The 15,191-nt window shown below is 40.1% G+C and overlaps 1 protein-coding gene across 2 annotated transcripts in view; it reads left to right on the forward strand.

Moving 5' to 3' along the window:
- The first annotated feature begins 645 nt into the window (after positions 1-645).
- The window catches only part of paqr6 (progestin and adipoQ receptor family member VI), a 36,394-nt gene continuing 21,848 nt past the window's right edge, over positions 646-15,191 (forward strand). Inside the window, exon 1 of one of the 2 annotated variants that reach the window (XM_034103181.2) lies at positions 646-779. Coding sequence is in view for 1 of the 2 variants with exons in the window: in XM_034103180.2 (XP_033959071.1) it covers positions 2,752-2,767 (16 nt within the window). In the remaining variant the exon portion in view is untranslated. Of the gene's footprint in view, positions 780-2,610; positions 2,768-15,191 lie in introns of those variants that run through there. The other variant, XM_034103180.2, reaches the window with a different exon arrangement.

Consider the following 15,191-nt stretch of genomic DNA (forward strand, 5'->3'; position numbering starts at 1 on the left):
AATCCCCTTGCAGCAGGGTCAGTCCACTCCGACAGAAGACGGCTGGCACTGGGACTGGCCTCATTTTTTTGTTGGGGGGGGGGGGTTGGGAAACCTCACTGACCCAAGGCAATCCTCTTTCTGCTGTGGGGCTGCAGGAACCTCAGAGTAGACGGATTGTGCTGCAGGGACAAAAATGAGAAGTGTAAACATAAAAAACGACCATTAGTTAGATTTATTACTTGAGTTAAAAGCTCCTGTGATCTGTTTGGGAAATGCCCATGCAGGGGTCTGTGCTCGCAGTGGGCAAATGCCTCGCCTGTCTAGAGTTTATGTGTAAGTAACCTCTTGGTTTTTGGGAATGTTTGGACTTCACATGTGCTCCTTATTAACCATTTCCTTGCATACATTCTCTCTCCTCTCGATTCAGACCCTAATGCCATACATGTTTGCACCTATGCTATTGATCCTGGAGCTCTTGCCCTCAGCATTCCCTCCTGACAGTGAAAAATAAGCTTCTTTTTTTTGTTCTTTTGCCACATCCAATGGAAAGAAGTGTCTGCCCTGAGGGTGGGATTTCAACATTGGGGGCTGCAGTAGTGTTTTATTCGGTTACTGCAGGAATGTGCAGAGGAAAGAGGGGGGCTGTTCAGTGCAATAGGACAGGGCCCAACTCTGGAATGACAATGGATTTATAACTTTTTCTATTCCCAGAAAAGTATTTCTTCACTTGATTATCAACGTTTGTTGTCTGTTCATCTGAACCTACAATGATCTCATCGGACACCTAAAGCTGAAAGGTCAGACCGGGTTCCTGCTTTGATCTGTAATAGATCTGCATTAGTTCTGCAGCTTCTATCATTACACAAACAGCGACTCAGTGTTTTGTCTTACTGGAGACTCTTGTTTTTGTAAACTCACTCCCCTTACTCTCTTTAAGAGACTCTGGAGGTCTTTACTTTGTAAGACACTCCCTGTTATTAGGAACTTCCATTTGTTAGGAACTTGACACGCTGAATAGTACTTCCAAAAACTGTAGGGATATCCCTCCCATGTTTTCTTACTTTCAAAGAATTGATATGCACATGCTTTCAGTGTTTGAGCAGCCTGGGTCCAGATTAGATTATGTCTATTATTCTGGGCCCAAAACTATTAAGTAATAATATTTGAATTGTGGATATATGTTCTCATTCATTTTTCAAGTTTTTTATTTATTTATTTTGGCTCCATCTTCATCTTAAATTATTATCTTTTGTTATTAATTCATTAACATTTATGGTAGGCCTACTTAAAGTGCTTGAGGACAATTTGAGGTGTACTTTACTTTAGTGTTTCCATCCAATCCTGATTTAGAGATAAAACTATTGGGTTTTTTTTGTACTCCAATAGGTTCATTTGATTGGATTATAATATATTGGGCATCACTCTAAATTGAACTGGGCTACTTTTGCTTATGCTACCACACTCTTGCTTGGGTACATTTTGAATACAGGGCTTTTTATTTGTAATGGGGAATTTTTATTATTTGATATTACTACTTTTAATTAACTTAAGTATATTTCACAACTGGTATTCGCTGAGTTTGCCTATCTTGAAGCCCAACCACTGCCTATATTTACATTAACTTCAGGAACATTGATTCATGGTAGATAACTGCATGGTGAGGTGCGGCGCTTACCTCTGCCATACTAAGTCAAGTTTTCATCTTGCAATTCATTATTTATAGCTAATCAATCAATGGGTTCCTCCAACATCAAGCTCATACTGTGTTGTGCTTTTGTTAGGAAGCTAAAGTGTTTGGTCCTAAAATCCCAAAAAGTCATAACATACTTTTGCAAAAAATTTGATGGGATAAAAAAGACGTTTTTCCTGTGCAGAGTAAAACAGGATGTACTTCCTTTTTCAAAGAAAGGAGGATCCCCACAGGCCTCCTCGAAAGCATGTAGAAATAAGTCAAAGGCAACTGGACTTGTGAAACCTTGAAAAGTGTTGACTGACATGCTGGCTGTCATCGATGTCATGTACATTACCTAGGGTCGTTTAATACACATTTATGCATTATATTTTCGTTGCAAATACAAATTTTCTTTAGGTACAAGAAAGTTCTCATGCAGAATGAAGCACTCGATGATAATAGTGATGTGTGCATTTTGTTTTTACTAATCTTAATAGGCAAAGTAACTACAGGAATGTAGCCTACTTTCACTGACGTAAAATTCTGATATGTAAAATCCTTTTACTTCTAAAAGAGTATTTCTGTACCCTGTGGTAGAAACTACAATGTTGATTTTACAAAAGCTAAACAATTATAGTAGCCCATTTCTTTCACCCCACCTGACTAAGTCTTTTCTTAGCACAGATGCTAAGGATACATCTCTAGGAAAGCTAGTAAAACAATAAAATACCCTACAAATAAACAAAGACAGCTGGTTTCAGAGATTATAGTTCGTGTTTGCTTGTTTTTTTTCAAATTATGATAACATGTATCCACATGTATCACTTTCTAGTATTGTCACAAGCATAGGTCACAAGGAGTTGGACACATGGCTCGTGTTGTTACTCCAGTGATGCACGTGAGCACCGAGCAGCGCTTCCTACTGGCTCGCGGGAACAAGAGGAGTAAAAAAAGTCGTTGAAGACCTGAGTGTTATAAAACCGAGAGACTCACAGAGGAAAGAAGACGCCCTGCAGAGGCTCTCAAACACGCCAGTAGCTTTTAGCGTTTTAACTATTTTAACACAGACACGCGTGGAGGCATACTTTAACCTCCGCATGCCCGAGGGTCGCGGTAAGTCGAACAAAGTATTTGTGTGACAAAAACGCTAAGAAATGTGTTTCCTCGCTGTTCACTTTCCCTTTGTTGAGGCAAAGTTTGGCTGCCTCCAGTAGGGCTGTTTGACTTCTCGCTGTTGCAACACCAAACCTGTGTGTTCAAGGAATTCCTGGAAATGAATGTTTAATGAGTGGGAGAGGAAATGAAAAAAGAATACATGCACAGGGTTGAAGGTTGAGACTCTGAGAATGTTCTTCATGTGAATGCAGTGTTTCCTGAAGGTGTGCTCTGGAGATGTGTCCAGGAGCAACTAAGACATGTTCTGTTTTTTTCTTTCAATTAATTGGAGATGTTTTGGAAAAGTAAATTCCACATGTACTTGAACTCCTCTTTCCTTATTTACATCTCACACAAGCCACGAATAAGGGAATGTGTGTTTTGTAGTTTTATATTCACTGGTGTGCCACCTTCTAGAGTTGCAGCCTACTTTATTTGTTGATCATTGACCAATATGATCTACCATTTTGACGATCAATAAATGAATAAACAGTAAGTTGTCATGGTCTAATGTAAAAAAACGACCTCCTTTTAGCTTCTCAAATGTGAGGATTTCCAACTTTTCTATGATTTTAAGCACTTCTTAAATGTACAATTATTATTTTTGGACTGTTGGCTGGACATTTGAAGATTCTAGGACATTGATATTGTTTACACTTTTCTGACCGGTTATATCTTATTTTATTTATTTGAGGAAGTTCAAAGCAATGAAAATAATCATTAGTTGCAGTATTATCTATTTAATGTTGCTGTTTTTCTTTCACTGTAGCTAACCACCTTTTTACAGTTGGAACTGGACATTCTTGTTGCACATGATTCAGGGTTCAGGTACTGCAGTAGAGCATGTATGACCTCATATTTAATTAGCATTGACTTGAAGCGGTTTCTATTTAACATTGTGTTCCTTTTTGTGGGACACAGTCACATGCGATCCCGAGTATGCGGATTGATGACTTTGACTGTTAGCTAGTATTGAGAAAAGTTTTTTCTTTAACAGTTCCAAGATGTTTTAACAATGAAAACATAAGATGCTTTCTCAGAAGTTAACAGGTTTGATGTTGCAATGAGAGTGATAGTTAACTCTGTTCCAGCAGTTATCCATGTGATGTGAGAACATAATGTTACATGACGTTGCGTAGTACATTCCTTTAATGTGTAATTCAGACTTTTCCCAGGAAGGGTGTGGTGACCAAGTAAAACACCTTCTTGAACAAATATTTCAGCATGACTTCAGGCTAAAAGCCAGAAGACGGAAGTTATAAAAAACAGTCTGAGGTTTAGCATAAGTTCCTGTGTGTTGGGTTACCCCACGAGTTGTCAAATACTACAAGTAGCCTCAAAGTAACACTGTGTCAGGGAAGAAGTGCTTTGTGCTAATGGGGGAAATTAAAGCTGGATTGTTTTTCTTAGTGATGATTTTATTAGAATAATTGTCAAAGTTGTGAATACCAAAGATGAACTCTTCAAATAGCTCATTTTGTTTGTCTAAAACCTAAAGATCTTCACTTTTCACCGATGTAGAACAGGGTTAAGCAGCAGATCCTCCTCAGCTAAAAATGATTAATCGATATACAGAAGTTATATTAATTACTCAACTGTTTGACTTATTTCATTATAAGGAAAAATGCCATAGAATCACTTGTTTGATCAACTCAACATGACAAGTGTGTATACAAACATACATTCATTCATACATGCATGTGTGTACACATCTGCTTAAACAAATAATCAAATCAATTCAAATCTGACTTTCTGTTCTTTTTCCTATGTGGAGCACGATCAGGCATCCTGTGGGTGGTTGCCGAAAAGAATTCTGGGGGAAATAATCAGTTTGATCCCAGTTTAGAACGTTGTAAATTAACCATTTATAAATAATCACAACATGTCACACAATTAGTCTTTCATTGACATAAATGCATTAATGATCAGTGGAAAGTCATTTATTAACGGTACGTGCGGATGTTTTTTGTTCTGAGCGTGTTTTAGCGGGACAGTGGACTACTCTATGGCGTATGCCGCAGAACGAGAACATGGTGTACAAGGCTCGTGTGTCTGTCTGTGTGGGCAACATGCTCTCTTGCAATAGCCTTCGTATTGTCAGCCTCTTGCCAATAAAGAAGTCCATTGAGAAAGGTCATGTGACGACATCACGAGTGAGTGGGAAAGAAATGTGGTTGTCTAGAAGAACAAAAAAAGGAAGGAGCTGTTGTTGGGGTCATGCCAGAGTTGCCACAGGATGTGCAGGTACCAACGGCAGCCTGGGGGAGAAGGCAGAGGTTTCACTGCTCACTGTTTGCTTATGAGCAGTCAGAGATAACACCTGGCATGTCACAAAAGACTTGTATTCCTCGTGTTTGCTGAGTAAACAAAGTAGTGGCACTTTGCACACACTGAAAAAGTAATAAATGGAGAGCACTACTGCAATTGTAAAGTCTGATAAATTGACTCGGATTGAAATATAAATAATCTCCCGGCATGGAGTTAGCATTTTTTTTTTTGTGTTTCCCAGACTTTTGAAGCTCGCTCAGGGTTGCCAACTCTCACGCATCTGGCGTGTGACACACGCTTTCACTCTCAATCTCACGCTCTCACGCTGCCCAAACTATTCTCATGCCAAAAACAAGAATACCGAAGACGAGAAACGGTTTTGAAAACTTGTCAGGTAGTGATCGTCTTCTCATTAGAACATCTTTGATAATGTCTTCTGGCCAATCAGAATCTAGATAACGGCGTGGTGTGTTGTTCCAGGAAGTCCCGACGGAGAATACTTTTGCTGTAGTACATCTCTATATACATCGATACAACATTACGTGTTGATTTCTATCAACACGTAATGAAATAAGACCCCACGGTTTGATGATTTGCAGGGACGTGCACAGGTACGGGCTAATGTTGCCAGGGCAACGGCCCGGTTGGCCTTTTTGGCTGACCTGCCCCTCTGGAGAGAGCGAGAGTTTATTTTAATTTTTTCTGTTGTGGCCGAATCAACATGATAGAGGATCTCATTATTTGACCTTAAGGGATTTAGGCCTACACTGTGGCCCTAAAGCAACTGCTCCATTATCTGTATCAAATGCAGACATTGATGCCACCAAATGTCACAATAAAAATAGAAAGTACTACAAATAAACTGGAATTCATTTACATCTTAAATTATGAATATATATATATATATATACACAAAAAAAGGTTTACAAATATCCAACCTTCAAATTGCTTTTTTAAATCAACACTGCTCTGCACACTTACTAAAGAACATTTGTCTGGAAATCTAAATTCATTTGTAGGGCTGCGTGAGTATGGCCAAAGGTATGGGAGTAAATCTCACTGTAAACTATTTAATCATCACCAAATTCTGTGTTATTATGACCGATCATAACTCAGCTTTATGCAGACATATTTAGCATGGTGTACAGGGCCGCTTCTTGGCATAGGCGACATAGGCAGTCGCCTAGGGCCAGATCTGGGGGGGGGGGGACTGTTTTTTGACTGTTTGCGCTCATCCTAATTTTCGGCCTTGATGTAACAACATTCATAATTAAGTCAAGGTAACACCCTTTTCACCCCGGTTACACTTTTTATTTGCCCTGTATGATGGCCGTTGTAAGTGATGAAAGTGGGGGGTGTTGGCTTATCAGGCGTCCGCAGCTCACAACCAAAGTGGGTGTGGGATCGAGCGAGAGAGATAAATGCAATTTATGTAAACAAATATTTCCAAGGCACTCTTTTATAATTATTGGTATAAACAGGTTTGAAATCATTTCAATGTATACTATAGGACAGTAAACCAAAAATATCGTTTAAAACTTGAGAGATACAAAAATATGCATAAATAAACGTTAACTAGGTAAAATAAGATATGAATGAACAACAAAAATAAAATAAGTTGCATTTATTGGCTATGGTAGGTTATTGGTTATGTTCACATACTTATTTGATTATTAAAATGTAAACCAATCTTTTTCACATGGGTGTTTTAGAGTTGTACCCCCTAGGTCAGGTCTCTAGTAATGTGTGCTCAAAGTGCACCCGATTGAAGCATTTTACTTTAAATGTTCAAACATTTCTTGCTGGGGGGGCATACCCCCGGTCCCCCCTAGAGGATGTGACGCCGGCCAATCACAAAGCTTTGATGCGTTCAAGTGCATTATTCTGGCACAGGAAGATTATGTTACAGGACATTAACGATAAAACAGAATATTGTTGTTCTATTTTTAGACACATCTCGCGATCGACTGGTTGGGCACCCCTGGGCTAGACCATAGGTCTGTTGTGGTAGCAAAGTAGTCAGCTGAAGCCACATCTCTCTCAACTTCCCCACGGCATTTGTCATATAGTGCAGGCAGCGCAGACCTGCTGAAATAATACCGAGACGGCATCGCGTAATGCTTGTCCAACGTGTTGACAAGTTGCTTGAAGCCCTGGTTGCTAACAGTGCTAACTGGGCACATATCTTTAGCGATGTGAAATGTAAAGACAAAGTACTTGCAAATAGTGGAAATAGTTTTGCCCTTCTTTTTAACGAGAAGGGCAAATGATGTTCTGACATCTTTGCTCGCGCTGAACACTCACAACACATGTCACTCCCACGTGGCCGAGTGGGCTTTTAGGGAGGGGCGAAAGCGCACCCAGCAAAATAATCGTATTTTGTCAATTATGCTGTTTTCATAATCGGTGCAAGCCATAATCGTAATCCCGATTAAAATACGATTAATTGCACAGCCCTAATGTCAATACGTTTTTGTTTTTGTAGTATATTGGTCTTTTGTAGAGATTTTTCATTTATTCTTTATATATTCTATTGTGTATTCCTTGGGTACTTTTATCTTTTCTATTGTACGATTGAAGTAAATGTGGGAAGCGTTTAACAACAGCCATTTACTTCAAAGATAGTTCGCAATGTTATTCTTATTTTTGTTAATCCTGGAAGAATGCCAGAAAAAAATACATTCTCTTCAAGAATAAAAAAAAACATGACATTAGTAATTGTGAAAACAAATTAAATAAGTTGTTAGGTTAAGTCAGGCCCCCTAGATCAGGTCTCTAGTAATGTGTGCTCTAAGTGCACCAGATTGAAGCATTTTACTTTAAATGTTCAAACATTTCTTCTCGGGGGGGCATACCCCTGGACCCCCCTAGAGGATGTGATGTCCTCACCCCAATTAATGTTCATATAATACTGAATACATTTGAAGCCTTTGATGTATATGACTGTGACGAAGGTGGCTTCGTCACTATGGACTGACGGCTTCAGGCCGGGTGATAGGGCACTTTGTTGGCGTGATTGCACAGTATATGTTGTCTGTGGCTGATGATTGTGTGCACCTGGTGTCCTGTGTTGTCTCCTCCCCCCTCACCTGTGTCTTGTTGTGATGATTGGAGTGTGGGTATTTAGGCTCTGTGGCCCTGTCTGTTGGGAAGGCTGGGGCTGCAGTCGGATAGTTTAAAAATCAGCTCCTAAGTTCTAACCCTATCGTCTATTCCTTGACCTCTGAGTGAAACATCACGGGGTTAAGGGATAGTGGATAGGAGAATTCAAAAGGACTTAGGAGAAGAGACTGCGGTACTTTAGAGAATCCGAATGCAATTTCACTATCCGACGTGTTTATGATGCGCCAGCGGACGTCCTGAATGTGCGTCTGCTGCTGTGGGGAAACCATGGAAACCACAGTTTTCTGTACAGCGGACTACAACATGGATATTTAATAAGAACGAGGGACTGCTGTGAACTCATCTAGAGACTCTGCACCGTGCTCTGATGCTGTTGCTTTATGCTTTATGAACGTGGACAACAGAGAAACATATTCTTCAGGACCAAAGTTGGAATTGAAATAAAAAAGGAAAGTGAAACTTATGCTCGTCACCCTCTCCCTCCGGTCCACATTAATACAAATGATCCCAATACGTATGATTGTATGAACTAAAGATCTTAAAATCAATACAGATGTATTTATTATAAACGTTAGTCCTTAACATCTATCACTGTGTATATCACCATTCAAACATCTTTTAAAAGTTGAACAAACCCCACACAGCTCAGTAAAGACTGAAATGTTGACTTTATTTGATCATTTCAGTGAAAACTAACGTTCATATTTCTCTCTTTATTATAATACTGATGAACGTTCAAAACAAAGCACTTTGGCAACTTACCACCTATGTTTTAAAATGCTTAATAAGCACCGTAACTTTCATGATATCATTTCTCGGTCATAATCGGTTGTTTCCGTGAACGGCCGACTGTTGAGTGACGGCAAATGCTGCGGCTGCAATGCATTGTGGGGCAGCATTTTCGCTTCTCCTGTCGGTTAGGGAGGTCCAGTGGTTCCTAAGCTAACGGAGGTTATAAAGGAAGTTTGAAACCTCCTTTCCTATCATTCTCATCATTCTAGAGAATTCGAACGGCACTTATCATGGCTGCCACTGAGGGACTTCCGGGTCATTTCACTCCTTTAGGAAGGTTCCTAAGCTAAATGGACTATTCGACTTCAGCCTGGGTGTGTGTGTGAGATCCTTGTGGCTGCAGGATGTGGACAAGGAGAACAGCAGGATTGAGACTGTGAACTTTGTGCCCGTGTTTTTAATAAATGCCCACGCCGGGTTATATTTTGGACGTTCTGCCTCCTTGCTTGGTCTGGGCCACTCAACGGTCAGCTTCACATTGACTTATGTCAATACGTTTCTGTTTTTGTAGTGCATTGGTCTTTTGTAGAGATTTTTTATATATTCTATTGTGTATTCCTTGGATACTTTTATTTGTTCTACTGAACGATTTTCTGGCAGGGGGGGGCGCCAGCTAAAATCTCGCCTAGGGCAGCAAATTGGTTAGAACCGGCCCTGATGGTGTAGGAAACAGGCTCCGTGTTACAAGATGGGTCGGGGGTTTGGCGGTACCACTGCAGACTCTGCACACACACACACACACACACACACACACACACACACACACACCGCTGCAGACTCTCTGCACGAAGGAGCCACGGTGCTGCAGCTCCTGATCGGAGCAGAGACACACGTTCACTAAGCGGAAAAACGATACCCTGTCACAGAGATCTGCTATTTTAAATTTTAAAGTCAACACATATCGACCCTAAATAAAGTCTATATTAAGAACGAGAGATGTTTTGACATTATGGCTTAAACAAATGAGCGAGGGCGATGACGTCAGAGCATCGTCCTATGTGCCGGGGCTGAGCCCCGGACAGCCCTGAACAGCCCCGGCCCAATTTAACCCCTGGTTAGAGGCCCTATTTTATCAGTATGTCTGGACTGCACAGCAGTTACAATGGTCAAACTACATTAGAACAGAATTGTCCCCATTTTGTCTTTAATAGTTACTAACATTAGATATTTTAATGAGATATGGACCGCAAAACAAAAAATGTCCCTGATTTTCATTTTTGAAATTAAGTCACCGAATGCAAGTAGTCGCCTTAGCTTATTTTGTTATGAGATGTGAATTACTGTTCAATTTAGTTGATGTAATAATCATTTGGTTTCTTTTATATTAAAAAAAGGTCTTATGTTTTTTTTCGGGGGGAGGCCCTTTTTCCAGTTTAGAGCAATAGCCCCTCCAAATGTCTGTGCACGTCCCTGGATTGGTGTGTGGGCTGTCTTTCATTTTGACACACAGAACAATGGGGGCTCAGTATCCACCCTTATCCACAATGTAAAGTAATTCACAGCCTCTTCCCTCTTCTCTCTGTGAGGAGCATCAGGTTCAGCTTTCAGAACAAAGTAACAAAAAACTAAAATGGCATTAATTTTTTAATATGTCGTGTAGTAATAGATTTATTTATTTTTCTTCTCAAGAGAGTACCAGAATGTGTATTTTATGTTAGTAGCCTATTTCAAAACTAAAACAAAAAAAATCTCCTGGGGGAGAATCCCCCCAGACCACCCTGCAGGGGTTGGGTTTTCAGCATGTCAACTCTTTCACCTGTGGAGAAATTGCAGGATTGGCTCCAGGTCGCCCTTTTTATTTACTACAAGACAAATGTGCCTTTTTATTTCATACAGTTCAATTTGGATTGAGACAGGGAAATAATCTAAACCTCACGCGTGGCGTTTCACTGTCAAGGGGAGCGTGTATGTAATTACATTGCAAATACTGACTTGAGCCCCACCACTGTATGGGTTAGCCCAACCATAGATTACCCAACAAAAATACTCTCTCGCAACTGCCGACCCGTATTGCGCATGCTCAGATCTAAGAACCAGTAGAAATGATAAAAAAGTAAAGGTCTGCTGCTTATTGTTCTACTAGGCCAAAATAGAGTCAAAGAGTATATGAGAGTGAGTGTGTTAATTAATATGTTTGGAGTAAGTCTGTAGATTTGTTTGTGTGTGTGTTTCATGTATAGGCCTCTCACGATAATTAATTTTGTTTGATACATTTTCCCGGAAATTATTGCGATAAACGATAATATTGTCGGCACCGTTGTATGACCATTTTAGACCCCTGACATAATGATAATATATAATAATAATTAAAGTACATCATTTCAAACTGCTAGTCACATCCTCATGTAAATGGAATGTATCGAGTACATTTTTATTTATATAAGTCAATTAATTGCTTATCAGGCACACAATAAAATAGTGGAAACAAACATGTGTTTGACTTTCATTAGTGAATGAAACTTTGTGCCCTTTATAGTCTGTGTCCAATATTGTGTATTTGTATATATTGTATATATCCTATATATATGCTAAGGCCCCGCTGCTGACACGATAGCAGTCATTTCGTGCGCATAATGTGTAATTAAACCCATGATATCAAAATCTCACTCCAGCCAGGTACCCAAAGTTGGCAACCCTGACGATTCCTTAAATAATATTGCGACAGAAAAAAAATGCAGTGCACATCACGCTCTGCCGCTCTGCTCTGCAGTCTGCACCTGAACGGCCTGTTCTAACAGCTGTTCACCAGCGGCTCAGTCTGTGCCACAGTGACTACTCCGCACAGTTAACGAACGCACCGTGTTCCTCTGTTAGCCACAACTAGCATAACACCAGAATCTCCAACTAAACGGTCAGCTGTCAGGTTGCATTGTGGGTACCATAGGCGCCATGTTTTTTATAGAATGACAAACGGATCATCTGATTATCCTGCATCAGTTTTTTTTTTTTAACTGTTCATCGACAATGTTATAAGTGCATCGTGAGTCAGGGAAGAAGTCTTTTAATTCGATGTGCGTTTCATTCTACTTCAGAAACTTAGGTTGGAAATCAAATGACTGAGTTTGAAGTGCTGACCTTCAGATTTAAAGAAATAGTTTAGAAAATGCTTTAATTGCATTTTTGCTCAGTTAGAGAAGAAGTTTCTGCACAGTTATGATGTGGATTTAGACACCTCTTATTCATTGTTTGAATCCAATACTTTTGAGCCAACATGACAGAAATATCACTATTTTAGTACTTTTCTCTGCATTGTGCTTAGCCAAAACAAGTATTTGTGAAATAAAATAAGTGTGAAGCAGAGCATGTTTAGCAGATGGACAATATAAGTTTGTGATGTTTACCTCAGGGATAGATGAGAGGTCAGAATACATTTCAAGAGCCAAAAATGTCTAATATCAAAACAGAACTTCTACAAGTTCTAAACACCCTTAGTTTCACTTTGACATGACTTTCTTAGATGTACTGGACAGAAGGAGCCACATGTATTTTCTCAATATGTCCATGAAACCACAGTTAACTTCTTAAGGCTGATGTTATCGTTTTGCGGGAGGATGCTTGCAAGATTTCATCAACCACTTTAACAAAAAGCCCATGCCCTGGCCAAGTTAGAGAGGATCTAAATAGGGAAAACAGGTTTTCAGCGTCAGATGTTCAACCCTGTCTTAAAGGTCTGCATGATGAGGTTTTATCTAACTCAGCAATGCGTTTTATATCATGTGAAGTTGAACTTGGTGGCGAACTCGGTTGTTACATCAAATGAGCAGCATGACCTCAGAAAGCAGGAGGTGGTGAAGAGGAGTGTTTTTGGTCGTGGCACGCTTGAATGATGCTTCACCTCAACATTGAAATATCTCTGGTTTCGTAATTCCTAAAGAGCTGAAGTCAAATGTGTTTATTTCACCACATAGTGTGTGTGATTTTGGTGAGTGAAGCCGTAACGCAAGTTCAGTTTTCATAACAGAGTATTTATCTGCTCATTTTGTAGACTTCTCATTTCAGAGCTATACAAAAAAACACTCACTTTCGGTCTTACTTTCTTGTGCTTTATTGAATGAGCCACATGTCATGCTGAAGTTCCTCTTGTAGTCTTAAGCTTGAAACTCTCACTAAATGCTGTTGTTGCTTTTTATGCTTGTTAGACAACATGTCAGGTCACGTACTTCCTGAGTCACCAAGGTCTGAAAGGCTACGTGCACAAGTGTCTCTTTATGTCAATGCTCAAGGGTTGTTTGCCTCATGCCCACAAACATTGTGTCAACTGTCCCGAATCACAATTACTGTCGAGTTGTTTTGCTTCTAAAAGCTGCATTCTGATCGTACATTTCATCTTGTATCTCTCATGGCCAGTTATCCTCCAATCTAGATAGCTTTTCAATGCTTGCATTAATGTTACCATTCAAATCCAAGTTTGCAAAAATATTCCAGATCTTGAAGCGGCTATTCAAATCATTGGTGCCACCTGATCTGAATTCAAATGAGTTTTTTTTCGTGTGTGTGTGTGTGTGTGTGTGTGTGTGTGTGTGTGTGTGTGTGTGTGTGTGTGTGTGTGTGTGTGTGTGTGTGTGTGTGTGTGTGTGTGTGTGTGTGTGTGTGTGTGTGTGTGTGTGTGTGTGTGTGTGTGTGTGTGTGTGTGTGTGTGTGTGTGTGTGTGTGTGTGTGTGTGTGTGTGTGTGTGTGTGTGTGTGTGTGTGTGTGTGTGTGTGTGTGTGTGTGTGTGTGTGTGTGTGTGTGTGTGTGTGTGTGTGTGTGTGTGTGTGTCCGTGATCACGCACGCATGTCAGTGTTCAGATTATTTTGTAATCTGCTCAGATGATATCCAGCCGTGATGAATCCAGGATCTGTACCAGCATGCACGCAAGTCAGTGTTCAGAATATTTTGTCTCCATGGCAGGACTCTGTGTGTGTGAGAGTGTGAGCAGCCTCATTTCCATCCAGTGCTGTGTGTAACAGTCATCCTTTGGCCCCTGTACTGCCAACGCTTCAGCCTGCACAAAGCTCACTTTGTCACAGTGAACAGGCCGGGGCATGCAGCTGGGCTGGAGTGAGCAGAGGCCGCCTCGTGTTACCCCCCCCTCTGCAGGAGAGGAGCCCCTCAAAGTGTGAGCTGTGATGACAGGAGCCTATATCAGGTCCTGCAGAAAATAACAAAACTCTGAGACACAGGCAGGTCAATAACAACACGGATTCAAGTCTGAAAGCAGCTCAGTGTTTCAGTTTAAGAAATCATTTGGTTCATTTTAAGAATGTAAAATTACTATTAATGTTTAGTCAATACCAGCATTACTCTTAAAGTGATGTCCAGTATATGTCTTTTTTATATTGAATAACTTCTGGTAAAGTAACATATCGTATCAAATCAATATAGCCCTTTACATACATAAAAAAACTCTGTGCTTCACAAACTAATAACAAAATGCTAGCATCAGAGTTCCCGTTAGCCGGTAATTACCGGACTACGACGGGTAAAATATGCTCAAGACCGGCAAATCTAACTCTCTCCGGTCAAAGTGTCCGTTCAAAAATAATTTCCGTTTAGCGCAATACCACATAATTTGCGCAACTTGCGCCATTTATGTGACAGACAAAAGAGTATGTGACAGACAAGAATAGTCAATTCTAATGTCTAACACGTAATGTGGAGAAAGAGATGTCCTGTATGGGTTGATTGTGCGTTGATCTGTTGGTAATGCCTCGGGGTTCCGGTAGGCATGTAAACTAATCCATAATGCTGGGCAGCGCTATACTTTGCGGCCTCACCCGGTTGCATAGCGACGCTTATCGTTTAGGTGTCTTTTAATAAGCAGGTAGTAGGGGAGACCAGGGACAGTTGCAACACTTTTTGGGTTTTTCCCCAATAAGTAAAAAAACATTTACAATAGGATAGCCCTTTTGCTATATTATACATTATTAATATGTCAGCTACTGAAACAATGTATTTAAGATGTTTTTATGAAATAAGTACAGGTTGGAAAATGTATTTTTTTTTTTTAAACTCAACTGTTACAACTGTCCTTGTGTACAGGGATAGTTGTAACACATGCCAGGCACGGTTGTAACATGTTAATAACGGTTACCTTTTTTCACACTAGATGACAATAAATAGGGAAAGCTGTCAAATTCTAAGGCAACAAGATTTGGATGGGGTTTTACACATCCCCCAACAAACAATGAACAGGATAACAGATAACACACACAGCAT

Source organism: Pseudochaenichthys georgianus, chromosome 16 (genome assembly GCF_902827115.2).
Source record: "Pseudochaenichthys georgianus chromosome 16, fPseGeo1.2, whole genome shotgun sequence".
NCBI lineage: Eukaryota > Metazoa > Chordata > Actinopteri > Perciformes > Channichthyidae > Pseudochaenichthys > Pseudochaenichthys georgianus.